This window comes from Phoenix dactylifera, chromosome 7 (genome assembly GCF_009389715.1).
Source record: "Phoenix dactylifera cultivar Barhee BC4 chromosome 7, palm_55x_up_171113_PBpolish2nd_filt_p, whole genome shotgun sequence".
Classification (NCBI taxonomy): Eukaryota; Viridiplantae; Streptophyta; class Magnoliopsida; order Arecales; family Arecaceae; genus Phoenix; species Phoenix dactylifera.
This window is the reverse complement of record NC_052398.1, coordinates 1254873-1271968: the sequence shown is the minus strand read 5'-3', so window position 1 is coordinate 1271968 and position 17096 is coordinate 1254873. Positions and strand designations below refer to the sequence as shown.

Sequence of the window (17096 nt, the reverse complement as noted above, 5' to 3'; positions counted from 1 at the left end):
GTAGGGCAAGCTCACGGTTTTTTATTATTATTATTTTTAAGATAGGAGGGGCTATTTCCAACCTTCTACATACTCAACCACCATCTAGTCTGTAAGTACCCGTGTGGATGTGTGTTTAATCCCACATTGGTCATTCGTTGGATAGATCTTGGATATTTATATAGGATCAAGAAATCTAAATAATATCTTCCAGCTAGTCATTTTGAGTGAGATCCTTGATTGTGATAAATGATATCAGAGCGAACCAGGCTCATACCTATGTGAACTAGGAGATACTGCAGCACAGATCTATTGAGGCTGACCACAAGCCGATTGATTAAATTTAAATAAATTTGAACCCTTGGGGCTGACCACGAGCTGATCATGGTGCTTGTGATTAGATTTAAATGGATTTGAACCCTTGGGGCTGACCATGAGCCGATCATGGTGTTTATGATTACATTTGAATGGATTTAAACTCTTAGATTGACGAAGACTTAAACAGGAAGAGTATGTGAGGACCTGTGCAGACGTGTGTTTAGTCTCACATCGATTATTCGTTGGATAAATCTTGGGTACTTATATAGGATCAAAGAATCTAAATCATACCTTCCGGCTTGTCATTTTAGGTGAGATCTATAGTTGTGATATAGTCAGAGCCCAAGTCCCTAAATAGACAAAGTCAGCTCCTTCTGGAACAAAGGATTTATGCCCTTAAATAGACAAAGTTAACTCCTTCCGAAACAAAGGATATATATATATATATATATATATATATATATATATATATATATATATATATATAGAGAGAGAGAGAGAGAGAGAGAGAGTCAAAGCAAGGGCCAACACCTTTGAAAATTTAACCTTCCTCTTTCAAAAACTTTCAAAAGAACCCTTCGAATTAGGGCATATGATCAGACTTTTTAATTTTTCTTCTTTTCTCTGGTTTTATTTGGACACCTAACTCTATATTTCTTGTTCATTTTATAAGACATATGACAAACAATTAAAAAAATATTTCTGATTTTTTGCCACCCGTTTAATTTATAGAAGAAATAATATACGGAAGGAAAAAAGAAAAAAAAAAAAGATGCCTAACTAGGCTCGTAGGAAAGAAGAGTTCTACTACAAGACCATAATCTAGCAACGCCTGATTTTGGTTACAAAGGCGTGACCAATCGTTAATAATCTAATACTAAGGTTAATATTTTCGATGATAATACTATAGTTAATAACTTGTCCTTCAGTGGAAGTCTTGTTTAAGAACCATTATACCTTTTGCCGAAGCACCACCCGAAAGCTTAGACACTTGAGCATTCGGGCAGAGGAGCAAATGAATAAAGAATGTAAACTGAAGAGAGGTGTTGCCCTTATATAGAAATGCGGATGGCCCTCATTCGAGCAACGGTTTGGCTAGTTCCTTGCACTGTCACACGTCTTCTCCATGTGCACACACGTGCACATAACTCATTTTCAATAACATTAAGCTCTATGGCCACAATGGTCTATTTATATGGCACGTCTCTCCTCCTTCCTGCTCTCATATTTATAAATAAAAAATATTGATGCTCAGAAATTATACACAAAGTGCATCAGGTCTATAACTATTAATTTGACAGCTTTAAAATTAATCGATCTATTGTGTTTGATGATAAATTTATGAATTGAGCCAATCCTTTCTTACCATCTAATAAGATGATCATTCATGTACACTTTACGAGAGTCGTGAAGTGCCTTAATCTCTTGAGTCGTCTTTTATCTTGATAAGAAAGAAAAAAAAATGACAAAACCAAGATATGCAGTTACCAAACATGGGCACTTAGGAAATTGTTTATCTCAAAATTTGATCAATATATTGACCTAAACAGTCACAAAGAATGGGATCAATATACTTCGTTGTTCTTATCCAAAAAACAAACATACAAACAAAAAACACTACGGTGCATGGTAAATGGACGGAATTATCATGTTTTTTGGAAATGTTTGCCCGAAATTCAACATGCAACCCTAGAAGGGTTCATGCCAATTTAATGTAAAGAGTGATGCAATATACCGTATCATATTAAAGATCCATTGGGATGTTCCTACTGAATTGGAGTGAAAATTCTGTAGGAATCAGTCTTGTTGAGCCACCTAGCTTTCATTTTCTAAGAGCATATCCAAATCTAGCCCAAATCTTTGTCTTTGAATGGCAAGCAAAAAAAAAAAATTGGAGAACTTTTTTTCTCTCCAAAGAATTTGGGCTAGGTGGAGTTTGGTTAATACAGGGATATGTTTAAATAGACAGTCCAATTCATAAATCCTACAAGATTTTCAGTCCAATTATATTCCAAACAGGCTCATAGTCATAATACAAATCAAACTGGTAGACACCATCATTTGGAACTCGAATACACCTACTCACCAATAGAAGACAACACGTACAAGAAATCCAACATGCACAAGTCGGTGGAACAGCAAAGGCAATGACTAATAGAGCAGGTTGGCATGGTTAACTATGCACACCTGAATTTTTTTGGTTGGAGGCGTGGGTAGAGACACATGATGGCACTATTGACATCTCAAGTAATCAAGAGCTGAGCCAATCTTGGAGCCATATGTTGGATCGATGCCAATACGAACAACAAGACAATAAGGACTTATTTAGTTCATAGAAAAAAAATTCCATTGCTAGAATATTTTTTCTAGAAAAGTGATTCTTAGAAATATGATGCGTACAAAATAGATTTGGTGTGTTTAGTTGATTATAGAAAGTGACACGTTCGGTGGTAGCTTATATTTGGTTAAGCATTTACTTTTCTGAAAAAGTTATATGAAATACCTATTATATTTTTAATCAAGAAAAATACATTATTCATGGATTTTGATTACTTAAGGATACTTTTGGGGGAAAAAATGAACTCTAATTCTTAATCGGTAGAAAAGTAGTTTTTTTATATCTTTTATGAATTTTTTTATAAAATATAATAATCGTATGTCTATAAAATGCTACTTTTTCGTCTCTTTTCTTTTAAAACTCAATAGGCTTCTCTCTTTTTTCATTAATCATTTTTCTCTATTCTTTTTCTGCCAACCAATGGAGACAGGTGAATCTATTGCCAAGCAGCTTGTGATCATCGTCGCGGAGACTAACATGTTTGAAGTGAGATCTCAAGAAACATCTGCAGGCAGAAGAGGACTTGGAGACAAGGGATCGCTTCTTGAATCAGGCCTGGTGACTTCTATCCAGATCCATTTGAAATCTTGGAAGTGGGGTCTGCCCGGCTCCATGATATACCTAATATCAATAAGCTGCTCAACCAAATCTCTGACAAGTGAAGATTTGACTCGTTTTCTCACACCGCCAGAAGTTGGAGGAGTGAAAGTCTAATATGTTGTAAAGTTTATGATTCAATGTCTCTCTCCTCCAACTAATCATCGTTATGGAGATTTATTCTTACACACTTTATCTCTTTATATTCAAATGTACAAAAATATCTTACAAGTCTGGCTGCATATTTATTCATTTTATCTTCTTCTCTCTCACGATCTATTCACTTCCAATGGAAATCAGGAAGCCCTTTTTGATGCATTAGAGCCCATGCTTGATACTTTAGCAAATCAACCGATTACGGAGGCTCTCCGGTTAGTGGATTGTCCTCGCATGAGATGCACATAGAAATACATGCACTACATGTATATTAAGATGTCTCCTTAAGGAGAGCACACGTCACATAAATAAATTTATAAGAAATACAAAATTTGTAGCTATTCATGCTTCTCTCTCATATGCATTGTACATATCTATGGCTAAAAATTCTATGCCAGGGCTTTTTTGAAGAACATATCAAAAAGCAACTCAGGTGGACTCTAAATTGTCCCTGGATCCTCTTGCGTCATTAGCTAAATGCTAAAATGAAATAATACCAACCATGCATCATGGCAAAAAGAAAGCCATGTGCCATGTGTTAGAGCAGAAAAAAGGGTTGCGTCTCGGCACGAAATATTGTCCGCTTTAGAAAAGGACATACGTGCGCAGTCTTTGAAGGTGATCTCCTCACGGCTTTGTCATTTAAAAGGCATCTCTCGAGGAAAGGGGGTGTGCCTCTCCTTATAAGGCACAATCCTTTTCACTACTCAACCGATGTAGGAATAAGTTCGAGGCCCCCTCTTCTCTCCAACACTAGCTCCCCTAGTGGAAAGGATTCGTGCTGACCCAAAGGTTTTTTACAGGGTTATGGGGGAGTCCACGCTCACCGCACCATCTGTTAGAGCAGAAAAAAGGGTTGCGTCCCGACGCGAGGTATTGTCCACTTTGGGGAAGGACGCATGTGCGCCGCTTTTGAAGGCAATATTCCCCTCAGCTTTGTTCTTTAAAAGGCGCCTCTCGAGGGAAAGGGGTGTGCTCCTCCTTATAAGGCACAATCCTTTGCACTACTCAATCGATGTGGGACTAAGTCCGGGACCCCCTCTTCTCCTCAACACTGACCTCAGTGCTTACCGAGCTGACCTCGTCAAACATATGTCGCGGCCTCCGAACCTCCCCAACCTCACCCGCGGCCGCAACCACGCGCGCGTCCATACTCGCGCAGGCGGCTGCATATCACAACCTCACCACACCATGCCTTGCTTACTGGTCATATCACGGCATACCTAGAGCCATACCCGATCCCACCTATCAAGGGTCATGCTCGGTCACACCTGTCAACTAGAGGTCATGCTTTGTTGCCCCAGCTATGCTTACTGTCAGGGGCCATATCCTGCCACACATGTCAACGCCATGTTGTCCACAAGGACTGCCCAAATCGTGTGCTTCAAGCAAGCCTTGACTGCATGCCACCTAGCTAAAGCCATATCCTCCTATGATGAGGACGGGCCATACCTCCACCATCTGGGCACCTTTGCAGGGACTATAAATAGCTCACATCAGGTAACGCCTGGAGACTTGGGGACCCACTTAACATCCACTCTAAATTAAGCATCGGAGGGTCCTCACCGGAATGCCCAGTGAGACTTTGTGCAGGGTCCCCGAAGCATAGGAGGTGCCATCCTTTCTCCGTCCTGGCCGGCGGCTCTCCCGACTCCTCCGGCGTGGTCACCCTCAGGCCAGATTTCAACCACAACACCATGCATATGGCTAAACGTGATTAACTTGCACAGAAGGGCTACCATAAGACAGAAAAACATAGTGACTTTATCAGCAAATCATAAAATATATTTTCACTAGAATTACATCTTTGTGTTACGAGCCTGTTGTTTCGTTTCGAATTGTAAAGTCAAATGATGACGACCACAATCCAATTTAACAATACGTGTGAGACGATCAAGTGTTGTCTACTTATATTTGTTGGTATTTTTGTCGTCTAAACTAAAATAACAAATCATAGTTAGTTTATGTAAAAAATCCTTCTGTTTAACATAATCATAAACGGCTATTCATTTTATTTGTGAGACTTAACTGACGTAACCATTTGCAGTTACAGATGTGACTCTCTCTTCCGGACAATAGTATGTGCATATATATTTGGGTGCATGCTCATGTACATGTTTTAACATGTGCACTGAGTATAATGCACAACTTTGATTGCTCAAAATACGCAATCAATATGACATTTGAACTTTTAAGGGTTTCATTTGTGAGGTTATTGGCGTAGACTAAAAGTATTATCAAGCTTCTCATATAGGTGGCAATCCTTGGCATCAGAAGTGACACATTGCAGTTTTATTCAGATTCAAATTTTTGAGTTGATCCGGATGAGCAAAATTCAAATATCTCTTCATTAAAACAGAGCCGAGTTCAGGAAGAGAAAGACTCTTTATCCATAGAAGAAAGACTTGATACCAAGTACGAGAATATAGTATTTTTTATACTCTCTTTATTTTTTTCGGAGTCAACCAATCCAACAATTTTTTTTTTCTTATTTAGCATACAAAACAGTAAACCGTAAACCGTTATCCCACTAGAGTGCTGACCGAGCCTTCCCACTACCGGATTAAGTTATAGCGGCAATACCTATCATGTGCAGGTGGCTTCAAATAGATGTGAGCTAAGATAGTTATGATCCCTTTACATTTCTCATCAATCAGTTCTTCCAATTCCCTCTAGAGCCACAACTCTAATAATTATGGCTTTTATTCTTGTGTAAAAAATGGATAATGATAAGGGAGTTCCTCTTTGACTATTTTTTGCTATCCATTATGAATGAACATTCTAGCAAAAAAAAAGCATATCCACTAAGTTATCCTCAAGGTATGTAGGCATTATGCTTGAGAATAGAGACAGTGCAAGTAGAGGCATTATTTCATGCATGTAGTTGCTCTAATGAGCTAGCATACCGACAAGTTAGAGAAGAAGTAAATGTTGTAGCATGTTAGTGCAACCTATAATCGATTACTACAGGTGTAGATTGATTTCATAATAATCAATTATGGTGCGATTGATTGGACACTTCAGCAAATACTCATCATCCCAAAAGAACATCATAGATGTATGCGAACGCAAAACAGAATAATATAGATATCTTATTAATGAAGCCTAATCAATGAAATATAACTAGTGCAGCAAACTGAAAATAACTACAACAGAACAACAAAAAAAATATTGCCAGTAAACTCAGGTTCCAAAGATGTGATAGATGGCAATGATGGTAATAATGATGGGTGGAGATAATGATTGATGGATGAAGAAACGAGGCCTGGGCAAAAGATGGTGATAGAATTAGTCGGATAATTACCTTTGCAAGTTTGATCTCTCCAATCCAATGAGAATATTTAGGCCGTGCTCCACCAAGATACCGAGATGAAGGATGACGGGGTCAAGAAGGTGGCTCCAAGAAGAAATAGATCAAGAAGTAGAATGAAAGTGGAAAAAAAAGTCTCTCAGGACTTCGCCCACGGTGGCACTCACCTTTCTATGGTTTTTTCTTCTCTTTTTTTTTCCTTTGGCTGTTGTCCTCTCTTTTTATAGGCCAAGTTACTGTTCTGTGAATAGTAACCGGGTCGAGTTACTGTTTCGTGAACAGTATTTTTTTCTATGTTGTTTTCTGCAGATTTTTGCATTTTTTTTCTCTTTTCTAACTTTCCTCCTTCCATACATGCACAATTCTATTTTCAAAACTATCATCCATCCTCCTCCGTTCCTAAAAATGAGTGATGGCCATGAGCATTGAAGAAAGGCTAAAGCTCAAGCAATTAAGTGTGGTGGTTTGGAGTTGGGTTAAGCTTTTTATCACACCTAGGTAAACCTTTTTTGCTTGACAATACTAATACATGACTCGACTGAAAATCCAAGCCTAAACATGGCTTTAGCTGGAAAACACAGAAACAACAAAAAACATAAACTATGTCTAAGATGGAGTCCTGAGACTACATTACATGTCCACTAAGTAATCCTTGGGGTATGTAGGCATCATACTCAAGAATAGATATATTGCAAGTTGGGGCATTATTTCATGCTTGTGGTTGCTCCGATGACCTAGCAAACTATTAAGCTGGAGAAGCAATAGGATAAGCCAGGCAAAAATATTGGCAAAAGCTATGGTAGGGTTGACATTAGGTTGGTTGGTGATCATGAATCCTGCTAAATCATTTTTTATTGCATGATACAAAACAAAAAGTTTGATATACAAATCGAGGCATTAGAACTATTGAAGAGCAAACTTCAAATTAGTCAGCAGCAGTAAGTTGGAAAGGTAAGTGAAACATGAACATCAAAGTTAAGGAAAATTTTGATCGTGATAATACCATCTCCTTTCCCATATAAATATTTGGCTGAGAAATCACAGTATGACAATGGCTGGATGTACCTGAAAAAGCATGATTTTGCTGCTCTACTGTTTCAGAACCCTCAAACTGTGAAAAATAGAAAGATAAGATTAAAAACTTTAAATAAAAAATTGAAAACATTAAGAGATAAAGCTTAGAGCGATGCAGTCAAGGCCTTTCACAAGCTCTCAAATTAAATTTCAAATTGATATGTGACAATATTTCAAAATCAAAACAACCTTAATATGAAGGCATTTCATTTGTTTGCATATGCATTGCTATAGGTGGATTGATTCCATCCCTCAAAACCCTTTTTTTTTTTTTACTTTTTTGCAGTGCATTCCATTCACTTTTTTATGGAATCAGGAGCGGCCCAATGTATTTGGGGGCCTAAGGCCGTTTTGTCTTTGAGGCCTTCCCTACAATGGGCCAGCCTAAGGCGAATTCACAGGGGGCTTTTTTTTTTCCATTTTGTCTTTGATACATTTCCTGCGGTGGGCTTTCTTTGGGCCGGGGCCTCAGGCGACCGCCTCAGTTGCCTAAGAGTTGGGCCGGCCCTGTATGGAATATGTCATGATGTTATATGGAATTTGACTTCAAGGATGCATTGCTCTTTTGGATGACGAAATATCAGATTTTGCTTGCTTGTGCAGCGGTGCCGGTATAAGGCTTTAATGTATAGATCATTCTTGCTATCTCTTTCCTTTGAATTTTATGGCTTAGGAATTAGGACAAGACAGGAGAAGTCTGAACTAAGGTTGATGATTCTGCGAATCGAAACTAAAAGGTCCCAGCAGGTGCAGTGGCAGGTTACCTTGTCTGTGGAGCAGTTTAATCATGTGCCTCCAAATCAGACTGGGCGGAACTTACCCTGCAATCCACCATCTCGACCGTGCAGCCTTCTCTTGTCGGGGTCACGCGTAAGTCTAGCACGGGGGCCACTTCAAACTTGAGGAACTGGATCTTTTGCAAGGTGCACCTGTGTACAGGACGGGCAGGCAGGCAGCAGATTAGTACTGCAAGAGCGCCTGCTTCTATTCTACTCGTGCATAGCCGAGGAGCTTTAGAGCAGACAAAACATCCATGAGTTAATCCATTGCAGACAAGTGCATACGCTGAACCAATCTCAAGATCCGATGCTATGTGTGGATGTGATGGGTGGAGCGTGTCATCATCAATCAATCAATCAATCAATCAATCAATGGGGCAGGCAGGCAGGCAGGCAGGCAGGCAGGCAGGCAGGCAGAAGAGCACCTGTAGGTGTTGGAATCCAAGGGCCGAAAGCTGTGCAAGGCTCGCGTGTTCAGGAGCGCTTCCACGCCGGAAGGGTGGTTGACGAAATCGCTGAACGTGATGGGGCCCCCGTAGTCGGGGAGCTCGATCCTCTCCTTGCGTCGCGCGGACAGATAAGCCGTCCTCGTCCTGGCACCCAGTTCGTCCCCTCCCGGGTTCTCGGCCTTGGTCACCGTTTCACATCTCCGTCTCCTCCTCGAGTCCCAATTCATCCGGTCGGTCCGGGAGATGTTGCTGGGGGGGGGCAGCGTATGCGTGATCCCTGGTTGGAACTTAGTTATTAGTTTCTAGGGCAAAAGAAAGAACCTTGCATGGATAAATGTTAATTTCTTGATTCTTTTCTTTCTTACGGAGTCCCGACTCTCTCTCCCTCACTTTTCTTTGTTGCTTCTTTTTTTTTTCTTTTTTTTTTTTTTTTTTTTTTTTTGCTAATGCGGGTGGATCAGACCTGACGAGACCGGATACACCCAATAAAGTCAGAAAATAAAATACCTCGGAGTGCCAGAGGCATCTCCCCATCGCCACTCCATAAGGTGCTTCCGGAGTGAGAAGCTACATACGCAGCTACCCAATCCGCAGCAGCATTACCTTCACGGTAAATATGCTTGGCCCGAAAGGCCCATCCATCCCTCGCCATAACCCAAATGTCACGGAGCAAGGGATGGTCACACCCGCCACGCCTTGGACCCCCCTGGATCCAACTGACAATGGTGGCTGAGTCACCCTCCAGGATAATGGACCTGGCCCGTAAGACACACCGGGCATGGCGAAGGCCTGCCCAGGCTGCTGTCAGCTCCGCGCTGGGAACTGAAGTGTCAAATAACTGACTGCCACCGGCAGCCACAACCCTGGCACACGGGTCCCGGATAACAAAACCCGCGCCTCCCCGCGTGCCACCATCCAAAACAGACCCATCAAAGTTGACCTTGAGGAAACTCGGGGGTGGGGGCTCCCAGGTGAAAAACACCGTACGAGAGACTGCCGAAGCAGAGTGGGAACCCCAGGTGTCCCGAGCTATCAAGGTCCCTCCAACAGGGATAGTGTAACACAGCTCCGCCGCCTGAGCGCGGGCACTCTCGACAACAAATCGCGGCGACATACGTCGTTCGCTGAAAGTACGAGCATTCCTGGCCAACCAGATTTGGTAGGCAATACAGGTAGCTCGGACAGCCTCCTGACGCAGCACCAAGGACTCCGAACCCTGACGCAGCACCAAGGACTCCGAACCCTGACGCATGGCCTGTAAGAACAGGTCCCTACATCGCCATACCACCGGTGGAACCCCTGCCAACCGCCAAGTGCCCCTAGCCCATGTGCACCGAAACAGGGCATGGTCCACCGTCTCGGCCACACCACAAGCCCCACACACCGATGGGATCCTCACTCCTCGACCTGCGAGTACAGCTCTCGTAGGAAGACGGTCCCAGGCCACCTTCCAGAGGAACAACGCGACCCTCGGGTGGAGCCCCAATCGCCAGATCCAGGCAAAATCCGGGCCAGGCTCATAATCCTGCCGCAGGATATGGAAGAGATCGCCCATCCTGACCCTGGATCTGGTCGAGGAACCCCACACACGTACATCTGGTCCGCCACTCTGTGGTAACGGTAGTGAGCGAACCCGCTCTGCCAAAAACTGCCCGAACAAACGGGCCAACTGAGTCTCATCCCAACCAGCCACCCCGGGGGTCATGAGATCACAAACCTGCAGACCCACCCCAGCCTCGACACTAACCATAGTCGGCCAAAGTCGCAGCGGGAGGCCGTCGACCCATGGGTCTCCAGCTACGTCGATGCTACGTCCGTCGCCTATCAGCCATCGGGTGTGACTCGACACCAATGGCAAGTACGTCGCTATCTCACGCCATAGAAAGGAGCATCTCCGCCCTCCTCGGGCCCAGCCCTCCGGGCTTGCCCCCCATAACGGATAGTCATAATCCGGCTCCAGAGCCCCTGCGGCTCCAGGATAAGACGGGAAGCATGCTGGGCAAGAAGTAGCTCTCGTCTCTCTAGGAGAGACACCACCCCTAGACCACCCTCTCTGAGGGGAAGGCAGATGCGCTCCCATGCCACCATGTGCACCCCACGACCCCCTCCATGTGAGCCCCATAAGAAGCCCCGAAGAAGTCGCTCAATCTTCAATAAGACAGACCTTGGCACCACCGTATTTGCCATAAGATAAATGGGCATGGAGCCCAGAACAGCTCGAATCAGCATGACTCTGCCCATCATAGACAGGGACGCTGCCCGCCAGCCCTCTAGTCTGCTCTGAACCCGCTGCACCATCCCGGTGCACTCAGAAACTCGCAATCTCCTGCCCGAGATCGGAACACCCAGATAGGTCCAGGTCCCATCCTGCTCAGGCATCTCCAGAATCCTCCGAATCCCCCGTCGAACCCTGAGTGGTGTGCTAGGGCTAAAAGAGATGGAGGATTTCTGGCCATTAACTCTCTGACCGGATACCGTGCAATAGGCACCCACCACCCTCCTGATAGCCTGAGCATCAGCTACGCGAGCCCGGGTCAGGAGGAGACAGTCATCGGCAAATAGTAAGTGTGATATCGGCTGGGCCCCCGGAGCTGGGACATAGGCCCCCAACTCACCGGCGGCACACGCAGCCCGCAATGCCCGAGACAAGACATCAGAGCAAATAATAAATAGATACGGAGATAACGGGCATCCCTGCCGAAGCCCCATAGTAGAACTGAAGAAAGGAGATGGGGAGCCATTGACCAAGATAGAGAACCTCGGTCCCCGGACACACCCCAGAACCCACCCAATCCAAGTCTCATGGAACCCCAGGCTCTCCAAAGCTAGCCTAAGAAAACTCCACCTGATTCTATCATAAGCTCGTTCCATATCTAGCTTGACGGCCATCAAACTCCGCCGCTGCGAGGCCCGTCGAAGATCCCACATCATCTCCTGGGCCACCATAACGTTATCGGAGATACTCCGACCCCTCACAAAAGCACCCTGCTCCTGATAGATAATGCCGGAGAGGAGGGGCTTCATTCGATCCATCAATATTCTTGCGACAACTTTGTATAAAGTATTACACAAGCTGATCGGCCTAAAATGACTCGGCTCGGCCGCGTCCTGACGCTTTGGTATAAGCGTGACAAATGTGGCTTTCCAATCGTCGGGCATACCTGCCTGATTGAAAAAACACAAGACCGCTTCCACAACTGCAGTCCGAACGATACCCCAGTATCTCCGGAAAAAGAAAGGTGGGAAACCATCTGGACCAGGGGCCCTATCCGCACCCAGTGCCCAGATAGCCTCACGCACCTCCCCCTCCGTCACTGGACGAACCAACATAGCGTTCTCAGTCGTATTGATTTGGGAAGCTGCCCTCGGGAGCTGACCGGCAGGATCGGACTCACAATCCTCCGTCCAACGAGAGCGAAAGAAATCAAGCAGGATATGGGTGATGGCCGAATCGCCTTCAACCCGGTGCCCCTGCTCATCCCGCAAGGATCGAATCATGTTCCTCTGCCTCCTGATAATCGTAGAGCGGTGAAAGAAACTAGTATTTCGATCACCCTCTCTGACCCATTGAATTCTGGATTTTTGCCTCCAGAAGATCTCATGTTGCCGCAAGATTGAGTGGTGAGTGGCGAGGAGACCCCGAAGGCTAACCATATCGGCCTCAGGGAGCGCACCCAACTGGTCTTCTCTACTTTGTCGCTCTTGCAAATTTATTAGGATAGACAGAGACAGAGAACCAAACAGACCTGACGAGAGTGGTGGTGCAGCAGGGGAGAAGGAGAGGAGGAGGAGCGGCAGGGAATGGCAGCACCCCTGGGCAATCATTCTGCGTTTGGCGCACGCGAGACGCTTGCCCACCGCCAATCACCACAGCCGAGGCGGAAACAGACTGGATTTAAAAAAGAAGGGGAGAGGGAGGGGCCGGTCTCTTATTCTGATCGTAATTTGGGACCACGGATCCAACCAATCAGCTGATCGGATCGGGTTCATTAGTGATTCAGATCCGATCCGAAATTTTAGGGTTGGTTCAAATCAAATAGGTCCGATCAGATTTGCAATTTGAGTCGAATATTTAGCTCTCTTTTTTTCAACTAACATATAATAATCCATAATTAAATATAAATTACTAAAAATAAATAAAACAAAAAAAAGCCACCTTAAGTTTGATTTCTATTGAAAATCTTTAAATTTATTTAAGTAACTAAGCATTGCGAAGTTTAAAATTATAATTTTTAACTTATATACATATAGAAGGATGTTATAAATAAAAATCGACCAAAAATAAATAATAAAAAAATATTTAAATATAATTGAGTGAATATGGATGAGAAGAGAGATATATATATATATGTTGAAACGAAAAAAACCAAAATTGCTAAACAAGTGGTCTATGTTTGTCTCTCGTTTGCATCAGGCACAATTTCTCTTGCCAACCTAGAGAAATGTACGAGTCTTTGGGCTAGGCCTATGATAGACCTGTTTCAGGGTCAACCTGTTCCTGGTCACTACATTAGCCTAACCATGTGTTCAATGCTGGGCTCAGATATTCGTTGCTAGGTATGCCGCATGCATGACAATGCTGCAAAATCTATATACTATATTCACTATGGAAGGATGGCATGAGTGGCGTGCTTATCTCTCATCACTTATCATTATTATTAATCATTACTATTATTATTTTATATATCTGTTGTGGTTGCAATTTGCCCTGAGGGTGACCATGCTGGAGGAAGCCACCGGTCGGGATGGAGAAAGGAAGCCACCTATTGCGCTCCGGGATACCTGCACAAAGTTTTGGCCGGGGATTCTGGCGAAGGCCCTCCGATGGCTAAGTTAGAGTTGATCCAGAGTTTAGAAAAAAAAAAATTCTGAGTGCCTTTCCTGGTTCCTTTTGGGGCTTCCCCTACCCTTTTTATAAGGTGAGGGTCTCGGCCGTTACCTGAAATCTCGCGCCGAGCTGTAATCAACTGGCCATTAGCTAGAGGCCGCGTAAATTACGGAGGTCAATCCCGCGGGCGGAGGATTCGGGAGATATCTTTTCAGATTTGTTTGGATATAGATTCTCAAGACCTGCGGGATCTTCGACGAGACCAAGGTTGACAGGGGCGAGGTTGGCTCGGCCTTCGGCGGAGTCCGAGGTCGGCCTGGCCTCTAGCCAAGGTTGTCTCGGCCTTCAGTGGGTCCAAGGTCAGCCTGGCCTTTGGCCGAGGGTGACCATGTCGGAGGAAGCGAGAAGACGCCAGTCGGGACGAAGAAAAGAGAGAAAGGGAGCCACCTCCTGCGCTCTGGAGTACCTGCACAAAGCCTTGGCTGGGGATTCCGGCGAGAGCCCTCCAATGGTTAAATTAGCATAGTTTTTGGAGAGGTTTCTTAGTGTTTTGAATTGCTTTGTATTGCTTTTTCTGGCTTACCGAAGGCCTTTCTCTACCCCTTTTTAAAGGGTGAGGGTCTCGGCCGTTACATGAAGTCTCGGGCCGAGCTGTGATCGACTGGCCATTAGCTGGAGGCAGCGTGAATCATGGAGGTCAATCCCACGGGCAGAGGATTTGGGAGATATCTTTCCAGATTTGTTTGGATATGGATTCTCAAGACCTGGGGGACCTTCGATGAGACCAAGGTTGACAGAGGCGAGGTCGGCTCGGCCTTCGACAGAGTTCGAGGTCGGCCTGGCCTCTGGCCGAGGGTGACCATGCTGGAGGAAGCTGAGAAGATGCCGGCCAGGACGAAGAAAGGGGAGAAAGGGAGCCACCTCCTGCGCTCCGGGGTACCTGCACAAAGCCTTGGCCGAGGATTCCGGCAAGGGCCCTCCGATGGTTAAATTAGCAGAGTTTTTGAAGTGGTTTCTCAATGTTTTGAATTGTTTTGTATTGCTTTTTCTGGCTTACCGAAGGTCTTTTCCTACCCCTTTTTATAGGGTGAGGGTCTCGGCCGTTACATGAAGTCTCGGGCCGAGCTGTGATCAGCTGGCCATTAGCTGGAAGCGGCGTGAATCACGAAGGTCAATCCCGCTGGCAGAGGATTCAGAAGATATCTTTCTAGATATGGATTCCGAGGACTTGCGGGATCTTCGACGGGATCAACGTTGACAGCAGTGAGGTCAGCTCGGCCTTCGGCGGGGTTCGAGGTCGGCCTGGCCTCTGGCCGATGTCGGCTCGGCCTTCGGTAGGGTCCGAAGTCGACATGGCCTTTGGTCGAGGTCGGCTCAGCCTTCGGTGGGGTTCGAGGGTGGTCCGGCTCTTAGCAAGACCGAGGCCTGGCCTGCTCGGCTTTGAGGTCTGCTCGGCAGAAATTGGGTGGTTCCACACTGGAGTAGGATGATCCATTTTGCCTTCCATCATTTGCCCCCCGACTTCCGAGTTCGAGTTGTCCTTTGGCTCAAGCGAAGGAAGTAGTCGAGTTGTGGATCGTCCAATGCTACGACCAAATGTTCGTGAAGGTATATGTGACGAGTGGGGTGCACCTCTCGTATCATTGGAGCTAACGACTTCGGGCCGAGCTTCCCGAGCTGAGCTTGGGTTGTTTAAGCTGTCACGTCATTTCAAGCAGAAGTGGTTGAGGGAGCTCTTCAATATGTCGTGCACGCGCTCCCTTTCAAGACGTTATCTGATGATAGAATACATAGTCTTGCAAAGTCGATGAAGAGCTCACTGCTTCCGAGCTCGTCCGCTGGCGCACTTCAAGCGCCGAGGTCGGACATCAGGTCTGCTTCGGACTTTTATGTGAAACCTGAGGTCGGGACCCTGTTTAACTTTCGCACTGTAGTTCGCTAGGGTATCTTTTAGGTAGAAGGTCGTTGTGAGTTTTGATGCCTTTTTGGCCTTATAGATCTTTTTAGGCTTTAACTTGAGTGCTCGAACTAAGGTCGAGGCGCCCTCAAATTTTTTCTGAGGCCGAGAGAGCCTCTTCGGCTCGTGGTCAACGCAGCAAGGCGCCTCGAGCTCGGGCTGGGGCGTCGTTGCATGTTCTTGCAGTCAAGAAAGCCTCTTTTGCTCGCGGGTGACACTGCAGAGCGCCCCGAGCTCGGGCTGGAGCATCATTGCATGATCCTGCTATAGAGGGAACCTCTTCGGCTCATGGTCGACACTGCAAGGCGCCCCGAGCATGGGCTGGGGCATCATTGCCTGCGGTCGAGGGAGCCTCTTCAGCTCGTGGTCGACACTGCAGGGCGCCCCGAGCTCGGACCGAGGCATCATTGCCTGCGGTCGAGGGAGCCTCATCGGCTCACGGTCGACACTACAGGGCACCCCAAGCTCGGGTTGAGGCGTCATTGCCTGCGGTCGAGGGAGCCTCTTCGACTCGTGGTCGACACTGCAAGGCACCCCAAGCTCGGGCCGGGGCGTCATTGCATGTTCCTGCAGTTGAGGAAGCCTCTTCGGCTCGCGGTTGACACTGTAGGGCGCCTTGAGCTTGGGCCAGGGCATCATTGCCTGCGGTCGAGAGAGCCTTTTCGGCTCGCGGTTGATACTGCAGGGCACCCCGAGCTCGGGTCGGGGCGTCATTGCATGTTCCTGCAGTTGAGGGAGCCTCTTCGTCTCGCGGTCGACACTGCAGAGTGCCTCGAGCTCGGGCCGAAGCGTCATTCTTGCAGCCGGAGGAAATAAATTTGGCTTGAGGGTGACCACACCGGAGGAAGTGAGAAGACGCCGACCGGGACGAAAAAAGGGGAGAAAGGGAGCCACCTCCTGCGCTCCGGGGTACCTGTATAAAGCCTTGGTCGGGGATTCCGGCGAGGGCCCTCCAATGGTTAAATTAGCATAGTTTTTGGAGAGGTTTTTTAGTGTTTTGAATTGCTTTGTATTGCTTTTTCTGGCTTGCCGAAGGACTTTTTCTACCCCATTTTTATAAGGTGAGGATCTCGGCCATTACCTGAAGTCTCGAGCCGAGCTGTGATCAGCTGGTCATTAGCTGGAGACGGCGTGAATCACGGAGGTCAATCCCGCAGGCGGAGGTTTCGGGAGATATCTTTCCAGATATAGATTATGAGGACCTACGGAATCTTCGACGGAATCAAGGTTGACAGGGACGAGGTTGGCTAGGCCTCGGGCCGAGGTTGTCCCAGCCTTCGGCGGAGTCCGAGGTCGGCTCGGTCTGCAACG

General features: G+C 46.0%; 1 protein-coding gene across 1 annotated transcript; it reads right to left on the bottom strand.

The window, feature by feature from the left end:
- Window positions 1-7608: 7608 nt before the first annotated feature.
- Window positions 7609-9269, bottom strand: LOC120111418. The gene is made up of 3 exons (XM_039128476.1): window positions 8977-9269; window positions 8593-8701; window positions 7609-7809 (listed from the first exon to the last, which is right to left on the bottom strand). The coding sequence occupies exons 1-3, from the start codon at window positions 9225-9227 to the stop codon at window positions 7624-7626; spliced, it is 546 nt and encodes a 181-aa protein (XP_038984404.1). The 5' UTR covers window positions 9228-9269; the 3' UTR covers window positions 7609-7623.
- Window positions 9270-17096: the final 7827 nt, after the last annotated feature.